Source organism: Callorhinchus milii, unplaced genomic scaffold (genome assembly GCF_018977255.1).
Source record: "Callorhinchus milii isolate IMCB2004 unplaced genomic scaffold, IMCB_Cmil_1.0 Scaffold5, whole genome shotgun sequence".
Taxonomy (NCBI): Eukaryota; Metazoa; Chordata; class Chondrichthyes; order Chimaeriformes; family Callorhinchidae; genus Callorhinchus; species Callorhinchus milii.
The window spans coordinates 12,927,491-12,946,183 of NW_024704746.1; the positions used below are offsets into that span (position 1 = coordinate 12,927,491).

Consider the following 18,693-nt stretch of genomic DNA (forward strand, 5'->3'; position numbering starts at 1 on the left):
TCTCGATTGAATTGCTGCAAATCCTTTTCACTCAAAACACCAATCTCAGTTTTGAATAATAATCATAGCAATACTGTAATAATATTAGTCTGAGAATTCTCCATTGAAATTTTTGTTTAGCTCTTTCTTCTCCCAGCTCCCTACACACCATCCTACACACTCTTACTCATCATTGCAATGAAGTGGGGGGGCCAAGACAAAGAGTCTCGAAAGTGTAGGCCTGTGACTTGTGTCATTCTGACCCACAGGTGAGAGTGCTGGCAACTAAGTCAAGCTAACACTTAACATTTTCTTGTTCCATGCATTCTTATCTTTTTATTTAATCCTAGGTATACAGTGCTGGTTCATGCAGTTCCAATGGCACTGCCAGGCTCAGGAAGATTTCCAAAACAATTTTCCCCCATGACCTCATCAGCCACAAATAAATCAATAGAAATAAATGAGTCCGAGCCCCATAAGAATATTGACGTTAATTATATGAAACTGTTTGATATTAAAAAGTCAACATTGAAATAAATGAGCAAAAGCTTTAAAAAGTTAGGTGAACTATGATTCTTTGTAACTGATTTATTTAAAATAGAATTGATCGTAACATTTTGTCTTTAAAAAACAAGAATAGAACTGTAAATACCATTTAATATATACCTAGGCCTTACTGAATGAGTTTATAATGATCAACACAACTAGAGCTGAGTCAGACCGGTGTATATTCTCAGTCGCAGTATTCAGCGTCTGGAATAAACACCTCTTCCTCTCTCACCCAGTTTTTGGAAGGTATGATTCCTCCCCACCCCTCGTTGAGAAGCAGGTAATGGACAATCTGCTATGTTCACCTACAAAATACACAGTCACTACACTTTATAGTGTATCCTGCAAAGAGCTTTGAGACATCTTCGATCTGTGCAAGAACCCATATCAAATGCAAGGATTATTTACTTATTTAAGCCTCTTCCAATACCAAACTGCAGGCAACTACTTTGAGGTGAACAAGAGAAGCATTAGTTGATCCTTGCCCCCCCATCCATCAACACTTTACAACTCTCCCAGTTACATAACTGAAATTGGAAACATAGTCTAGGCTGATACTCCAATGCAGTGCTGAGGGTATGCTGCAGCATTGGAGTTGCCGTCCTTTAGATGAGCAGTTAAACTGAGATCCCGATGGCCTACCCAGGTGGATGTTGAACAGCCCATGGCACTATTTGAAAAGAGAAGGCAATTACTCCCATTGTCCTGCCCCAATAACCTTTGGTCCTCCCTTTCAAAGCCCTCTATGGCCTTGCTCCCCGCTACCTCTGTGACCTCCTAAACCCCTACCAACCTGCCCGCTCCCTCCACTCATCGGGCTCTGACCTGCTTCTCATCCCCGCTCCTCAGCAGCCTCACCATTGGTGAACGGGCCTTCAGCCACTCTTCCCCCACCCTCTGGAACTCAATCCCACAGTCCCTCCGCCTCATCCCCTCCATTACCTCCTTCGAGACCTGTCTCACGACCCTCCTCTTCAATCTTACCTTCGGTCACCCTGCTTCCACCCCTGCCCTCCACCATCCCTAATTCCGAACCCCAGCTAGGGTCCGAAACACTGATTGGCCAGCACCTTGGAACATCCTCCCAATGTGAAAGGCCGCTATACAAATGTAATTTTGTTGTTATTTTTGTTGAATAAATTTGGTCACTTACGTGTGGCTGTTTGTGGAACATTGTTGTGTGCAAATTGGCTGTGAAGTGCTTTGACACTGCTTGATGGCAAAATACGGCACTGTATCAAATGCAAGGATCATTAATATTATAAAGATTTTTTTATCATATCACAACACTACTAAACATCAAAGCACTGGAGTATTGTGCTAGCTAGTCCCTTTCATTTTCTTTCGAGTTTTGTCTCCTTTTGTAATGCAGCTGTATTGCTGGTTGATAGTCCCAAGCAACAATTAGGCAACACATATTGTTCTTTAGCTCCTTCTGCAAAACAAACCAAGAAACAGACCATTACAAAAATTACACACCAAACTCCTCTGATCGCTTTGCAAAACTGTATTAGTAAAGGTTATTGCAAGTATGGTTTTAAGTTGGCTCTGATAGATCAGAAAAGCAATAATGATAATAATACGCCTTGCATTTGATATAGCACTTTTCAAGTCTTATAGATGTCACAAAGCGCTTCACAGAATATACTGTAAAGTGAATTGACCATATATTTGTGGGCGAAACACGGCAGCCAATTACACACAGCAGTATCCCACAAACAGTTGTGGATTGAAAATGACCAATTTATTATTATTTAAACTAATCAAACTATCCCCAGTCTATGGTTCACTGACTCAGTAGTACTGACTTGAAAACATTAGGTCACAGGGCCTAAGTTTATAGATGCTTACAGTTGGGTTAAGTCAGGTACTTATCCACTGAGTATGATCTCTTGACCCTCTCTCAGCACCTAAAACTACTATTGAGTTAGAGGCCTGCAACCATCTCACTCACTCCTGCACCTCTGGTTAATCATTTCTCTGCCATTATCTGCAAAGACTCCTTATCTCTCCCGCTGTCAGTTTATAACAGGGTCTTCTTATCATACTACACAAAAACACATGACTCTGCAAGACCTATCACAGACCTCCAATTTCCCATTCTTCTGATTAATGACCAACCTGAGATGGTGCACACGGTTTAGCAGGTCACTAAATACTGGAAGCAGATCAGAGTCCAGTCAAACACATGCATGTATCCTCCCAAAATCTTGAATAATATTTTATTTCAGTTTCTGCAAAGGTTATTATTGTATGTTCTCATCCAAGGTCGACAAAGATAACAGGTTTTGCACCTGTGGCATCCCATGTTGTATGCTGCGCATTCAAAGGCAATTCACATGTCGCCAATAATGTCTTCTGCCCCTTCCTCTGGCATCAACCAGACTTCCATAAATCATAGTCTAAAAAACGTTGGTAAGTGGGACTTATGTTATTCTAGCACAACTCAGAAAGCATGCAGGATTCAGTAGGTATACTGAACTGGTATATTTAGGAAACATACTAGAAAAAAACAAGGTTGTAAAACAATGCAAATCCTCATGGCAGTACAGTTACTGTACTCTGTGTTTATTTTCTCAGGAAACTAATTCAAATCTATTAGTTGGCACTAATAGGTAACTACAACTTATTTTCAGATTTGTTTCCCCTCGCCTCCTCTGTTTTGCTACAGGACCTTTGTTAAATACTGCAATCCATTCATTTATTATTCAGTTGTCAATATTAGTTCTACAAAGGCAGCTGAGAATTCCTGTAAGATTATGCAATTGAAATGTACCTGTCATTAAAATGTTATAAAACACTCTCGGCATAACTCTTGCTTGAAGGATTTTTAATGTGTCTAGTCAGCGTCTGAGTGATCGTATTAATGAATTGAAAATACAATATTGTTATAAAGGTAAATTAAGGAAAGTGCTATCTCCTATCTGCTCTAACAGAAGTGCAAATATTTCAGATGGTTTGAGTAGATATGTCAGCATTCCTGGTTTGTCCGATGGTGAGGCAAGGTACAAAATAAGAACTGTTAAGTCGTCTTAACTTTGCGGTGATTTAACGGTGCATTGGAACAGGGCTCCGTGACTGACATACGAATTAAAATGCAAACGCAAACCAATCAATGGCAATGTATTTACCTTTACAGAGAACAGACCTGTTGGAGTGGGTTCAGATAAACTGACTCGCCTGAGGGCGAGAGACCAGCTCTGGGTCTGCAGTCATAGTCTTACCTCCCTTCACACTGGCCAGTGTATGATACCCATGCGACTGAGAGACTGGACCAGCGACTGTATTGTGAAACAGATAAATGTGCTGTTCAACACATTAATAGAGGAGAGCAAGCATGGCTTTATATATATATATATATATATATATATATCCAACCGATATACGTTCTCTCAGAGTTTGATTTTTTTTCATAAACCTTCGCAGAGTCAGAAGACTTCATTCTTAGGGTCTGGTGCACAGCCTTGATATTGAGCATAAATTATTTCGGATCATTAATGCTCCAGTAAATGCATCCATTTGTTTAAAGAGCATGTGCTTGTGAAACGCCAGTAAAAGAGTATTGTATCAAGCACCAAATTCAATTTGTTTTTTTTCACTGAAATCGTCTCGTCCACTTTTGTCCCCCCCCCCCCAACCCCTCCACCCTCCACCCATGCATTTACCTTGAGTTTTTAGAGTTTTCTTTTAAATGGTATGTTTTTACATAAGAAAAATATAAGTACTATATATACACACACATATATATATATATATATATATGAGCGCTGTAATTCTAACATCAGAGTAAGGTGCTGTATTGTGAAGGTAGTTTGTTAATAACTGGACACAAATAGCTCAGAGTCGTCCACTTCGCAAAAGGATCAAAAGAAACAAATTACTGGGTTACTGGGTTTTTTTTTAATATTAAAGTATATAGCTCGTGCATTATCTCCTTATGAATCGGAACCCGAAAATTATAAGGAAGTCGGTATGAATAGCCCCTTTGGTGTGTTTGTTGGTGTACCAAAAATACTAAATAAAAAAAATTAAACTCAGATGTTTATCTTATCACTGGCCTGTGTCGGCACGCGTCAATCTGCAGATAATGCCAGAACCGTACTAATGTAATGATTGAGCTCTGCCAAGGCAGGACGTTTGCTTATTGCATTATGCAAATATATTTTGCAGATGTTGTTGGTTTATTAATGGCTGGCTGGCTGGTGGATAGATAGATAGATGGATAGATAGATAGTTATAGGGGGGGGGGGGGAGGGCTGACAGATACTGTACAAGTTGCATTACTTGCTTGTGTCGTAACAATACAGATTTGCACTGCAATGCAATTATGTACGAAGATGTCGAATCTCGAGTCAGTTACCCTCTCAAAATAGCTTGTTATCGTCTGACTAGTTGCTCTTCAGCGTCGTGCATTGTCTTCTTTTATGTATATATATATATAATATATATATATATGTGCATAAAACCCGGAGAGAAAAGAGCTGATAAGTAAATAAAAGTAACGTGATGTAAGCCTAGAAGAGTGGCGAGCAGATAGCCATAATTAAATTTTCCCTGGGTGTTTTATTCTTGGCTCCACTGGATTTGTTGGCGGATTCCCGAGAGTTGGATGTAATGTATTGGCGGACAGAGAGAGAGAGAGAGAGAGAGAGAGATCTGCCCAAGTATGCGAGCTGTCAGGAGCCGAGGAAAGAATAGCCCGACAGTATTAATGACCGTCTCTTGTCAAGAGGGGACAATGTGAGTTTAAAATGGACCACCTCGCTCGGGCTAGTGTTACACTTCTTCCAGTGTTGCTGGCCAGGCCAACGCATGAGGTTATCTGCCTGGAATATGGAGTGGGCTGAGCTCGCTTGTATATAAGTGTGAATCGTTCTCAACGAACAAATCAGAGGTTAATATCAAAGGTTAAATCGCAACAACCCCGTTTGCAATTTATCCGAACTCTGAAATGGACATCTTTAGGGGGAAGTGTATTGCACCAAATGTAGTGAGGCACAGTCGCGGTTAGAATGAGGCGAGTCCTCCTTACATTGCGTGGATAAAGGTGAAATGCACACGAATGCTTTCTTCTGCTCTCTGTTATGTGTGTACTTCGGTGACTTGGCTGACGCCAAGAACCAGGGACATCAAGAAGAAAGGGGTGTCATATACCAATGGCAAAGAGAGACAACGGGCGTTATTTGTACGCAATACTCAATAACTACCTTGATGGACAATTTGACAGAGAAAAACATCTGAACACGCTGTTTGTCCTACTCAGAGCAAAAAAAAAAGAGGGAGAAGGTGTTTGCCAAGAGATATAAAGGTATATCAGGACCAACTGAGCCAAGTCAGGGACACCTTGATACTTGGTAAAGATCTGCCTGTGTCAAGGTTGCGTGCAGTTAGTTTGGGATACTGAAAGTGAAACAAGCATCTCTTAAATGAGACGGGCACTTCCTGCTCAAATCCTAACCCATTACCTTTAGTTGGTGATCACCTAAATCGATCGTGACTTTATTTTTGGATTGCCTGAGAGAAAACCTAGAAAATATGTCTGTGAGAGGCAGGGCTTTCGTTTCAAATGGTAAAAAAAAGCGCCCACGAGATACCAGGGTGTAACAAAAGATGGTGTGGATTATTTTGCTCCTCTTAGGACAAGGCATCTCATCTTTCAGTTTGCACTTGAATAAATGACTAACTTCACACGTTTCCAGTCGAAGAAAACCTTCCACGACGTGCGCATCCGATTTCAGATTGTGTTGTGATTTCAAGTTACGCAACCAGGTTGCACTGGTTATGTGTGCAACCAAAATCGCTTTGAATCTGTGTATCGTGACTGTCACATTTTAGGATAATAGTTTTTTTTTCGATTTAGAAATACCAGTACGTAAAAAGCTCCTTTCTGATTTATCAAACGGCGCAGTTAAAAAAAACAAACCCATTAGCCTTTGGAGATTACAGATAGTTTTTTTTTAGTTATTACAATACTTAATTGAGACACTTTCCGGGTAGGGTGGAGCATTAATCCTAACCTTACAACTTGCTCAATCCTAACCTTACGACGTGTTCCTACACTTGGGCGTCTCTTTTCGCCAGTTTCAGACTGATGTACCTCCAAAAGGTGTGGATCACAGTCTTGAAATGGAACAGCTGATGTGGGTACCCAACATCTGGACTTCACTCCCCCACCTCTTCGGCAGCTCCTGCCTTCCCTAACGCGAGATTGTAATCCATCTCTACCACACGACATCCAGAATTACCATTCGGTGCGTGTTAAGAGCTGCGATGAGGCTTTCACCTGGATTTTAAGACACAAGAGAGGTCTCCAGTTTACAGTGACTCGCAAGTGTTGCAAAACCCATTTGCTTTAGCGCCCGCTGCATGTCAAACAACAACAACAACAGCAACAACACGCTTCTGAGAGATGTCCTCACGAGCCTGGTATAAAGATCACAGCGGGGCTCCTGTGAACCTGTGATCGATCGATAGGATCACGTACAGCGCAGGTAGTGGAGGTAAAGGAAGGAAGGCAGCAAGTATATATATATATATATATATTTTTACGCACACTGTGATTTGATTTTGTGAACTCTACTATTCCAGGGGGCGGGGGGGGGGGGGGGGGGGTGGACGTTAATGTTTTCCGGAGTCGGTGTGTGTGTGTATGAGTATGTGTGTGTGTGTGTGTGGTGGGGGGGGTGGGGGGGAGAGAGAGGGAGGAGCTGGTTGGATGGTGGTGCTTTCTCACTGGCTCACCTAAAGTGCCGATGGGGCTCCGCGAAACCAGTCCATTGGAAGGTTTCGCTCCAAGTCTCCAGTTGAGATCCAAGGGCTGGGAAAGCGCGGGGTGAGTGAGGAGGATATGGGGAAGGTTCGAACTTCCCACACAACAACCCACGCACCGCACCGCACCGCACGCCACACCAGCATTAGCCAGTGCCCGGCCTGATCCAGGGGAAATGACAAATCCGCATCGGTAGTGTTTTTTTTTAAAAAAAACATGTACTAAAAACACACGCTCGTCGGTCGATCGGTGTGCAGCTTCTCTTGAGTCAATATTGCTCTCGCCACCCCGCTGGCTGTTGACCCCCCACCCCCCCCACCCCCACACACACACACACACACACGCACACATACACTCAGGTCCTCTTTTTTTCTTGCCCTGGATGGAGTCCCAGCCCCCTGAGTAGTGTCATGCTGCCCCGGGCAGAAGCAGAATGACATCGGTGTCGCTCGATCGCACGGTGGAACAGGATCAGATGCAGGAAACTATGCGTGGTAAGAGAAGTAAGCGTGTTGTGCGGTGCTGACTGCTCCCCGGTTGATTTGCATTGTAATGAACGCGTCCTTTTGGAAACCTACCGACTCGACTGTGTAATGTGTGTGTGTGTGTGTGTGTGTGTGTGTGTGTAATGTGTGCGTGTAATGTGTGTGCGTGTGTGTGTGTGCAGTAATAACCAGCGTGTGTTGCAACTACATGGACAGTTTCGAGATGCGTCTCCAAGTATCAAGTGTTCTCCTTTACTTTGAACATGGACGTGCAATGCTAATGAGGTGCACAAGTGTGACACGGGCTGTTCCGACATTCGGTGCGACTTCGAGACCCGATTTTAGCGACTGGTATGAAATGAGACAGGCAATTCGCATTGCTGACGGGAAGCGATTACTATAGTGTGCGCGACTTGTCCCTACAGTTGCAGCCACCCTCTTTATCCCAATCCCATAATCGGTTTGTGTTTGGAGTATGCAATATATATATATATATATATGACTATATAAATGCGGGATCATCAGCAAACAAACTAAGCTAAACTCAGTCAGACAGTTTGCAAACGGTGGCTGCAGCTCACACTGGAGCATTCGGGGTCAGTGGCCAGTGTTGTACCGGTCGAGGAGAATAATGCTTCGGGGTTGTGAGTTGGCGGATGGCTGTGTTTATTAATATTGCTCACTGAGAAGCGGATAAACTTCTATGTCAATTTCACAACAGCAGAGGCACACTGTGAAGCAGCTGCAGAACGTGCAGACGTTGATTTAGCAAAAAGTAGAATTTGTTGACAGCAAAGCTGACGCCAAGATGTTCAAACTGGTCGTTTCTTGGGAAATGGGGAAGTTTTCTGCGTTCAAAAATCGCGTTAGCGTTTATTTATTTTCCTACTCAGGAAAATCCGCTCACTCCACAACTCGACTAATGTCAGACAGACCAACCAATCAGAATACAGCAGCCTTCGCATGTGTAACTTTGTGCGGATTCTTGAGAGAATAAAAATATCGAATTCGATGTGAATTTTTTTTCCCCTCCCAAAATACGAACTTCAAATACGTTTAAATTAAACTGAAGTAGTATCCCCCTTTCCCGACAATGTAGACGTGCGGATAATTTGAAATGTACTGAACTAATTATTATTTTTCTTCACCACGACTTTAAAAACTCTGCTCCCACTGCGTCCGAAAGGAGAGGGAGTAAATGGCAAGAGAAGCCCAGTCACTGTTTCTCGAGTTTCGTAAAGATAAGATGTTTCTAGCGATTGGCATTTCTAGCGATTAGCGTCCAAATCCACGTGAAATACTGCAACTGACTATCCGGTTTATTACATTGTGAAATGCACTGTTGAATGGCCTCATTTTGCATTTCGTCGGCTCTTTTCTGTCATAAGAGGTTAAAAAAAAATCACCCGAGAGTATTTATTTTACGAAAGTTAATGACTGGACTCCATCGAGATGCATTCCTGCACTGTGCAAATGCGCTCCACCTTTGCATTTTACACTTTTCCCTCAAAAGTCTATGTCTAATTCATCTTTCTCCTCCTCCCAAAATGTCTTGAGTAATGAGTTGTTGAAGTGCCCTGACACTGCTAATTTTAACTTGATGTAACACCACTGCTTTGGACATCCTGCTTTGGCTATTTCCCTCAATATTCAGGACACTTTTCGACTCGAATTCCAGTCGAATGTATCACACGCAGGGAAAACGTGTTCAGATGTTATGTATGACGTGCTTCAGTCACAGTTATTAAATACTTTGCTTCAGTCACAGTTATTAAATACTTTGTGCATTTATTTTGACATTTGGAATATACTACACTAGGTTTGAATTGCACTTTAGCTATTTTGAGTTGTCAGATCAGATCAGACTCGTTTATGCCACCAAAAATACTAAAAGCCACATATACTGTCCTCTGGTTAAAATGGTCAGGTATCTTATCTACTCATTTTACCTGAAACGCACATAGATGCGCTGTTTTTAAGTGACTATTCGCTTTAGATAATCGAGTCCAGTTTTTTTCCCCCCCACAGTGAAAGACTTTACAAAAAAAAACAGCTGTTTATTTCTGTTCCGCTGCAGCACAAGTGCACGTGTCCGTTAATCCAACAACTTTAATTCAGAATGGTTACAATACCCATAAAAATAACAAGATCCAGAAATAGCCCGTTCAAATTGTTCTGGAAATAGACGAGAGAACAAACAGGGGGAGCGGAGTTAGCATTGCATTTAAAGCGAGCGGATTGCCTGTGTGTTACTGAGTGTCGCTCTGTGGCAGGAGGCGAAAACTATTAGACTGAAGTTACTTGATAAATACTTGGGAGTTCCCTTACACACGTATGTCCCCAAATATAAAAACAAGTTAAAGGCAACGACCATACGGTCTAACGAGATGAAAGGCATCACCTGTCCCACCATCCGTCCTCTTTGTTCACATTTAAAACAGCTCTTCGGATTCTTAAGGGTTCAGCTTCAGGGATTTTGTGTGTATGTGTGTGTGTGTGTGTGTGTGTGAAATTGCTTGGGGAAAAGGCACAATGTTGCACGGCGCCTTTCAAAAAGCATTTTAGAAGAATGTGAACTTTTAAACTGTCAACACTGCCCGGAGCCCAAAGGAAAGGATTAGACAGTTTGCCATCAGATATTCCAGTAATTACCAACACCATCGAAATACTTTCATCTGTATTAGAATTGCACACAGTTGTCCCAAACAAGCCGACGCCCCGCAATAATAAGTATGCATTTTTCGCACCTTTTGAGAAAATTATTTTGAATATTTGGAGGAACTGTTCCAATTCGAATTTTTTTTACCTCTTTTCCCAATGATCAGTTTCGGGTCAATCAATCTCAAGCATTGAAAAGCAACCATCCGTTGATTTCATTGCACTGTTACTGGTTTCAGGAGAGACTTTTTTAAAAGTAAAATAAGAGCAATTCAATAAATAATATACTCTACAAGCATAGTTTTTGGAAGGAACATTTATCCTTGATGAGATCAGGGCAATTGTTCACGAAGGAAGCAATGCACTTATTATCATGATTATGAATTATACGTTGAACTGAACGCCATAAAATCATTAAGAAACGAGATGTTTCTAATTCTAATGGTTGACTGGACAACGAACAATTCCATTTTATAGGCCGTATAGATTCTCTGGTTGTAGGTTCTGGTTGTCCCCCCCCACACACACACACCCCATCCCTTTCTGGGTTAAAGTACCAGCGCCCAATCCGACAATGAACTAAATACCAGACATTTTTTTTTGACACTGCTGCATTGCAAAATAGACCACAGGACAAATATCCCCCACCAGACTCCCAAATCAAGGACTGTGTGCCTTATATCTCTTCCTACAAACACTGTAGTGCAGTGCAGCTCTACTTCACAGACTGCAGCCTTTCAGTGGGGAGACAGACAGAGAGAGAGAGAGAGAGAGAGAGAGACGTAAAGGTGAGGAGGATCTGGCAGTTTTTGTTTGCCAAAAAAAAAGCCAAGTGATCAGGCGCTGAATCTCACCTCACCAATCCCAACATGGGACCCACCACATGCGATCACCAAATGCACACCTTGATTTGCCAAATGACTTTTCCGTTCCAGCACATTTCACGGTGCAAACGACACCTAAAGTAACATTTTTTTTTAAATTAAAAAAACCTGCCTCGCCCAGTTCCACGAGTTAACTCTTCAACAACTAAAGCGTGCGTGGGAATATACACTTTGGAAATCTCGCAGGAGTGACGAGGATTTCTCTTGGCATATATCGAGTCACGATAACGTGTGTGAATGTGCCGAGCGGTTCAGGAGCAGAGAATTGAAAGCACAGGATAGCGCGAAACCGACTGAGCGAAGAGGACCGACCCACTGACTTCCAAGTGGGAACAACTTGACCGTTCGCTCTTATGCTTTAGCAAATTCCAGGCTGTGCTCCAGAGATGCGACGAGAGTTGCAACAGATTACAAAAAGGGGGGGGGGGGGATGCACAGCCCTTCAATTTCCAATCGTTGTGTCAGAAAGTATCAGAATCCCATCCTGGCCCTTCCTTGTGCCTTGTGCCTTGTGCAGTCCTAGAAGCGAACGAAATGGGTCGAGAAGTGGGGGTGGGTGGAGAGGGAGAAAGAGAGAGAGAGAGAGAGAGAGAGAGAACACGTTTGCAATTGTCTTGAATTTTGTACGATTATCTGGTCACGATAAGTTTCTTTTTTTTTCGCTTTTTTTTTATATTGACATAGTTTTTTTTATATATTTATATAGAGAGAGTTGCAAAAAAAAAAAAGTTATTTGCATTTCATTGCAGTGATCTATTCGCGGACGCCGAGCTGCTAAAGTCAGTCTGAGTGCAGAGAAAAACCCACCGCTGGCCCTGAGCTTGAATTCTTGAAATTGAACGAGCTTAGTGTTGGGGGTGGTGGGGGTGGAGGGGGTGGAAAAATAAAGGACACATCGGTTTGAATCGGTCAGTTTCACCAGGTGAGTTACCTTTAACATACATGCACGTACATGCATGTTTTTATTTTCTTCCCTCCCCCCCACACACACACACACACTCCCTCCCCCCCCCCCCCCCCTCCCTCCTCCGCTGTATTGGACGATAACTAATCCGTGTTAATACCACAGCTCTATTACTCGATGGTCATTAACTATTTTAAGGGTTACGATATTGCCTCAGTCTGAGCAAAAAACATCCCCCCCTTCCCCTTCCCCTTCCCCCTTCCCTCCCCCATCACCGCTCCATCATTTCTGCGGCTCTTCTTAGATGCTCCCCAAGTTCAGCAGGAAAAGAATAAATCCTGTCTGTATCCCCCACCACACACCGCCCCCACCGATCGATGGTGTATTCATAGCGGAACTGATTTACACCCCGGCGCGGTGTAATTACAATTGACTATTTCCCAAAGTGCTTCTAAAGAAAGGCTGTTTGTTTTGTTTTGTGTGTGTGTGTGTGTGTGGTTGATTTCCAGCCCCTCGGTTTGAGATGATGGAGTATGCATACGATGAAGACTTGGACGAACTCTGTCCCGTTTGTGGCGATAAAGTCTCCGGCTATCACTACGGGCTTCTCACCTGTGAGAGCTGCAAGGTTTGTGGGCGTTTTGGTTTGCACGTTTGTTGGCCTCGGATCCAAACACACACACACACACACATACACACAAACACAAACACACACAAACATACGCATACACACACACACAAACACACATACACACACACACATAAACACAAACACACACACACACACACACACATACATACGCATACACACACACACAAACACACACAGAAAACATTCCTCAAATAAGGATAGGGTTTTTTTCATCAGCCCCCCCACACACACACTTTTATTTTTAGAGAATCTTTTTTTTCTTCTCTGGTAAATTGAAATACCTCTCTCACACTTTCTTCTCCTCTCTCTCCCCCCTCCACCCACCCACACACACACACACACACTCAACACACACAACACACACACTCACACACTTACCAGATGCACGACTCAGGACATTGATGTGTTTGCACTGGGAATGTGAGTGCAACTCATTTTAACGCTTTTCTCGACTCCCATCGCTTCTCACGACGATGCTCTGGAAGATCGACCGAAGTGAACGTTTCAAACTGTTCCGAAAGGAAAGAAAAGGAAACGTTTAAATTTGCAGAATGATTTCCAAACCCCCCCTTCTCTCTCTCTCTCTCTCTCCCCCGCCCATCCCCCCCCCCCCAAAAAAAAATCACGATTGACAAAAACTTGTCACAGTTACCAACTTGTGGAAGCATTTATTTTTTTTCTGTCGCATTTGCTTAAATCGACTTTATTTCAGCACAGTTTCGTCCTGTAAACTTCTGTTTATTCGGCTGACACCAGATTAAATGTGCACCAGACAGACCCCTGGCCAAGCTACAATTCTGATTTACATCATGCAATTCTTGAGAGTTTTCTTGATAGTTTTTTTTTGGGGGGATCTCACACCATGTGAGGGTTATTTCATCAATTTGATAATCGTTTCACAAAAACCAAAGCCTCGCAAAAACTCATTAAATCTGCAGTTAGTGAAGCCCTCGGTCGGTTTGGATGTCTTTGGCACAGTCCTAACTTTCTGCAGAAACTCCAGGTAGTTTTGGGGGGGGGGGGAATAAAAATGTTCCAAAAAGTGGGAAAATAAATTGCTTTCTGAATCACTCACACACAGCATTTTTTTCCCTCCCCCCCACTCCCTTTTTAGGGGTTCTTCAAACGCACAGTTCAAAATAACAAAAGGTACACGTGTATAGAAAACCAGAACTGTCAGATCGATAAAACTCAGAGGAAAAGGTGTCCCTACTGTCGCTTTCAGAAATGCCTGAGCGTTGGAATGAAGTTGGAAGGTAAGCACCATCCCACTGTATTTTGCTCTCACTTCCAGGTCTTTCTCTTTGCCAGATGGGTGGATTCAGGAAAACAGGGATGTATATACTAGAGATGCTGGTACATACAACCAAGATTGGACCAGGTGTCCACGTATTAAATAATGCAAATAAGATATACATTTGCGCATCTCTAAATGAAGAAATTATGACAATTGTAGTGTTACTTTATAGATATTTCAATATGTGCTTGTTGGGTCTGCAAGGAAAGGGGAGAGGAGGCTCCCCACCTGACGTTTTAGTTGTTCAGCATTCGGAAACATCTGAGGTGGGTTTTAAATATATAAATAAATTGCAGGAGTCTTGCAATATATATATATATAATATAATATAAGTTAAATGTTTTCAAGGAGTTAAAGAGATAGGTCCATTTAAATTAAAATGGATTGAAATTATATCACGTTCTGTATTAGGATAAATAACTTCGCAGTTTCAAAAGGTATGAGATTTTTTATACCCCGAGTCAAAACAGCATGTTATAAACCTACATCTTTTCCCATTAAAATAAGGTTTAGAAATAATTGATCACGTTTGTATTAAGTTTAAATATATAGGAAGGGACTCTTATTTCTTGTCCGAGGTTTACAAATTGACATATTGACATACAATACAATACAATCTCATAATTACGAGATGTCTCGAAGGTGTGATAACGTGCTATATCAAATGGAAGCATTATTTTTATTATTTGTATAGTGCCTTCACATAGCGGTTACCCAAGAACAGAAAACTATGCTTCTGCAGTTATTTACAAAATGTTTGATCGAAGATATAATATGTTCCCCAAATTAAAATACAATCTTATTTTTAAAGCAATTTTAAAACAGTTGATTTGTTTTTCCAAATGTACCTTCCTGGTTATGTCATATTAGCATATGTGGCAATGATCAGCTGTTGAAAGCTCATAGAAATATTATTACTATCTTTTTTTAAACATATTGTAATTTGCCTTTCCAACACTATTTTTCACTTGATCATATTCATTCAGAATTGCTTCAGTATTCCTATGGCAATGTGTGGTGGTTGAATGTACATTGAACTTTTGTCTTTTTTNGCAATCAACTATGAATACCATAATCACTTTCTTGTGTTGTGGGCTGCTAATATTTAACATTATTTAGCCAAAGGATAGTTCTTAGTGAATTTATTTTGGTATAAACTGAATTTAGCTATTGTAACATCCATAATTATACAATATAATGCAGTAGTGACAAGAATTTCATCAGAGGCGCACACATCTCGCATATTTCAGCGTGTGTGAACCTGTGAACGCCACTTTCTTTTTTTAAATTTATATTATTTGATAATTTGGGGTAGTAGAATTTATTTTAATGATTTGATTAATTACAACATTAGTAAACCATGCTGAAAATGTACAGTTTAAATCTGTGATCTATTAGAATTTGGCAGTTCAATGGTGTCTGTTTTCTATTTTATCACTTTTGTTTAGAAGCAAGAATTATAATTCTGAAGGAACATCTTGCAAAACCTACAGTGATGGTTTTCAACATCTAAAGATTTTAAATGCAGAAACCCCAATATGATGAATGAAAATGCATTGAATATTGAAGGGGAGATAAGGACGTAGTTTCAGCATTATTGGAAATTGAATATTTATGTTTGGAAATTAAATTTTAAAAGCTGCAATTTGTCAATGAGAATTAGCTCATAAATCATTGTCATTTCAAATCCTGATAGAAGCTGAATTCATTTTGCATTGACTTTCTGCGTCATTCCACATTATACTTTACCCTTGCTCCCACTCTGCTGCCTCATGCAATTAAATCAGAAAAAATACTCTTGATCATTCTGTATTATCCATGTTCACCTTATGCTACTTTAATAATGTTTCACATCACTACATCCATTGTAGTCACTGTGTGTCATTCTACCTCTTTTTCTGTTGCTCTGTCATTCCCATCATAACTATAAGAAAGATAGAACAAGAAAAAGCCATTCAGGCCACAAAGTGCAATCCACCCACAGACAGTTTAAAACGTTCACCTCATAACACCCACCTTATCTCTTTGAATAAATTCTTCATAGATATTTCTCGAACTCCAGTTAATAAGCAAAATTCAAGAGTATCTATCTATCATGGGATCTCAACTGTTCAAACCTGCTCTTAGGTCCACATAAAATAACTTACCTAGTTCCAGCCTCACAAATAAGTTATTGTATTCAATGAAATATTTGTTCATCACGGTTTTAATTTACCCTTAAGCTTCCTCCAATGTTATTTACAAGCTAATACTTAAAAAGTCTTTTTAAATGATGTAATAATCAATGAGGCATTGAATAATTTTGCAGTGAATCTGTCAGGTATCCACTATTCTGCAAAAAAAAATCTTTGAATCACTAGGCTAACTTGAAACTGGTTAAATTGAAAATCTTACCCTTTCGTTCTGCTTTCATGACGCAAGTCAAATAGTCTGCTTAGATTTGTATCACCTATGCCTCACACTAGTTTAAAGACCTGGATCATGGCCTCTCATTCTTTTTTCTCTAATGAAACATTTTCAGCTCTGCAAACCTCTCCTTAAGTCTCAGAATAATCTTGGTAACTCTTTTCTGAATCCTCTGTTATCTTTCAATATTTTTCCGAAGGTAGGGTGACCAAAAATGCACGCAATATTCTGAACGTGGGCTCAGAAATAATTTGTAGAAGACTCTATAATTTCTTTTGACTTGTAATCAAATGCTCTCGAGATGAAACGTAGTGTTTGATAAGTTTTGTTGATAGCATTGACTGGAACCTTCAGTGAATTGTCACACCCTGCCATTTTACATCTCTCCATCATTCTATATCCTTCTGCAATATTTGACATTTTACTCTGTATAACCCAAACCATTCTTATCTTTCAAAATCAATTCAACTCACTTCAGTGATGAGATGCTGGAACATAACTGGGATCAAACATATCTCAAAATTAAACACCGTGAGAATTCCTAATTCTTAATTCTTCAGTTCTGTGTGAATTTGGACTTTTTTTTAAAATAACTGCAGAAAGCTATCATATTAGTATTATTATATCCACATTAAGACCGAATTGATGACTTTTCCACGATTCTGCACAATTTTAAATTTTAAGATAAAATGGTTTCACAGGTTAAGTAAGACGAGGTGGAATTTTGGGCCTCTGGAATCATTCTATGGTTGCACTTTGGCCACATCTTTATCAGTGATCATGTCTGCTGCAACCATGTTCTGTAAACTACTCTTAATGATTGTTCCAGAATTATATTTTCAAAATGAGTGGTTTTAAAGGTTGTGAAAAAATGATTGCAAAGTTATATGATAGAACAAATTGACTAATTCCAAAAGAATTTGGAACAGTCTTGAGTCTTATGCGGTCGATCTTCAATACTGGCATTTCTAATATATGATTATGTGCCCTGCATTGTAAAAGAGCTTCTGAGGTGATTCAGAGCTTTGAGCCAGCATTTCCATATTGCAGTCACACTGCTTCCAGCAGTGGGTGAATTTCTTACTCCAGCTGGTTGCAGAGTTCATACTTATAAACAGTGTTTCGATGACACTTAGCAATCTGCAGATCAATCGATCCCACATTCCCTGTGGAGTGAAAAGTCATTCTCGCACCCCTACCCAACATTTGTAGTCAGTGCAACATTTGGGACCAGTAAGATTCAGAAACATTTTATGATAAATATTAATAGTCAACAGGGAAAATTAGCAAAATATATAGCCACCTAAATGCAAGCACTCAGCTAGATTTCTTCAAGCCAAGAGAGTTTTCCCAATAGGACTCACAATTAGTTATTGCCCCCCATTCTACCATGTCGGTTTGAACTTATAATTGTCAATGTCCTTATAATGGATACACAAGCTCTGTGATAAATTTTTAATATCACACTAATCCCAAGGATAAAAAGCTGCAAATGTAACCTCAAGTGTGGCTTGCAACAACCTCAACATGTCATGCAGCTGTCAAGAGGTTCCTGCGTTTCTTTAGTCACCAATAGATGAAACCGCTTCAGTGAGAATATCTCAGTGGCCATTAGAACAACTCAGTGGTGACAGATACTGCTGTGACAGAGGCCATTAAAATTATTCCCAAGGCATCTGTTGAACTGGATTTGTTTTAATTATTTTTAATTCCAGAGATATTAGAAGACATAACAGTGGCACTGGGTTCTAAATGAGCTTCTTTGTTTTTTTCACTAACGAAATATCCAAATGGTTCTTATATAATACACAGCTTTTGTGCAACATGGTTCAAGCAAAGGAAAAACTAAAAAAGTGATGTAAAAGTTATAGGAGACAAAAAATGAAGGCAGCTGTTTTCAAGCATCCTCAATGGTAATAGGTTAAGTATTGAGAGCTATGAATGAGGTATATAGTAGAATAATATTACATTTGATTAAGGGAATCTTAGCATCCCACTGGAGTGTAATCTTAAAGCTATTAAATTCTTATTTTATACAAAGCTTCTTTGTTGATTGCCTTAACAGTTTGCTTACAATTATTTTTTTTTCAAATTTATGATGAATATATGG

General features: G+C 40.5%; 1 protein-coding gene across 2 annotated transcripts in view; it reads left to right on the forward strand.

Annotated features, from left to right (window-relative positions):
* Positions 1–7,677: 7,677 nt before the first annotated feature.
* Positions 7,678–18,693, forward strand: part of nr5a2 (nuclear receptor subfamily 5, group A, member 2) — an 82,290-nt gene continuing 71,274 nt past the window's right edge. Inside the window, exons 1-4 of one of the 2 annotated variants that reach the window (XM_007887317.2) lie at positions 7,678–7,791; positions 12,074–12,246; positions 12,738–12,856; positions 13,995–14,136. In XM_007887317.2, the coding sequence (XP_007885508.1) occupies positions 12,752–12,856; positions 13,995–14,136 (247 nt within the window). In that variant the 5' untranslated portion in view covers positions 7,678–7,791; positions 12,074–12,246; positions 12,738–12,751. Of the gene's footprint in view, positions 7,792–12,073; positions 12,247–12,737; positions 12,857–13,994; positions 14,137–18,693 lie in introns of those variants that run through there. The other variant, XM_042335367.1, reaches the window with a different exon arrangement.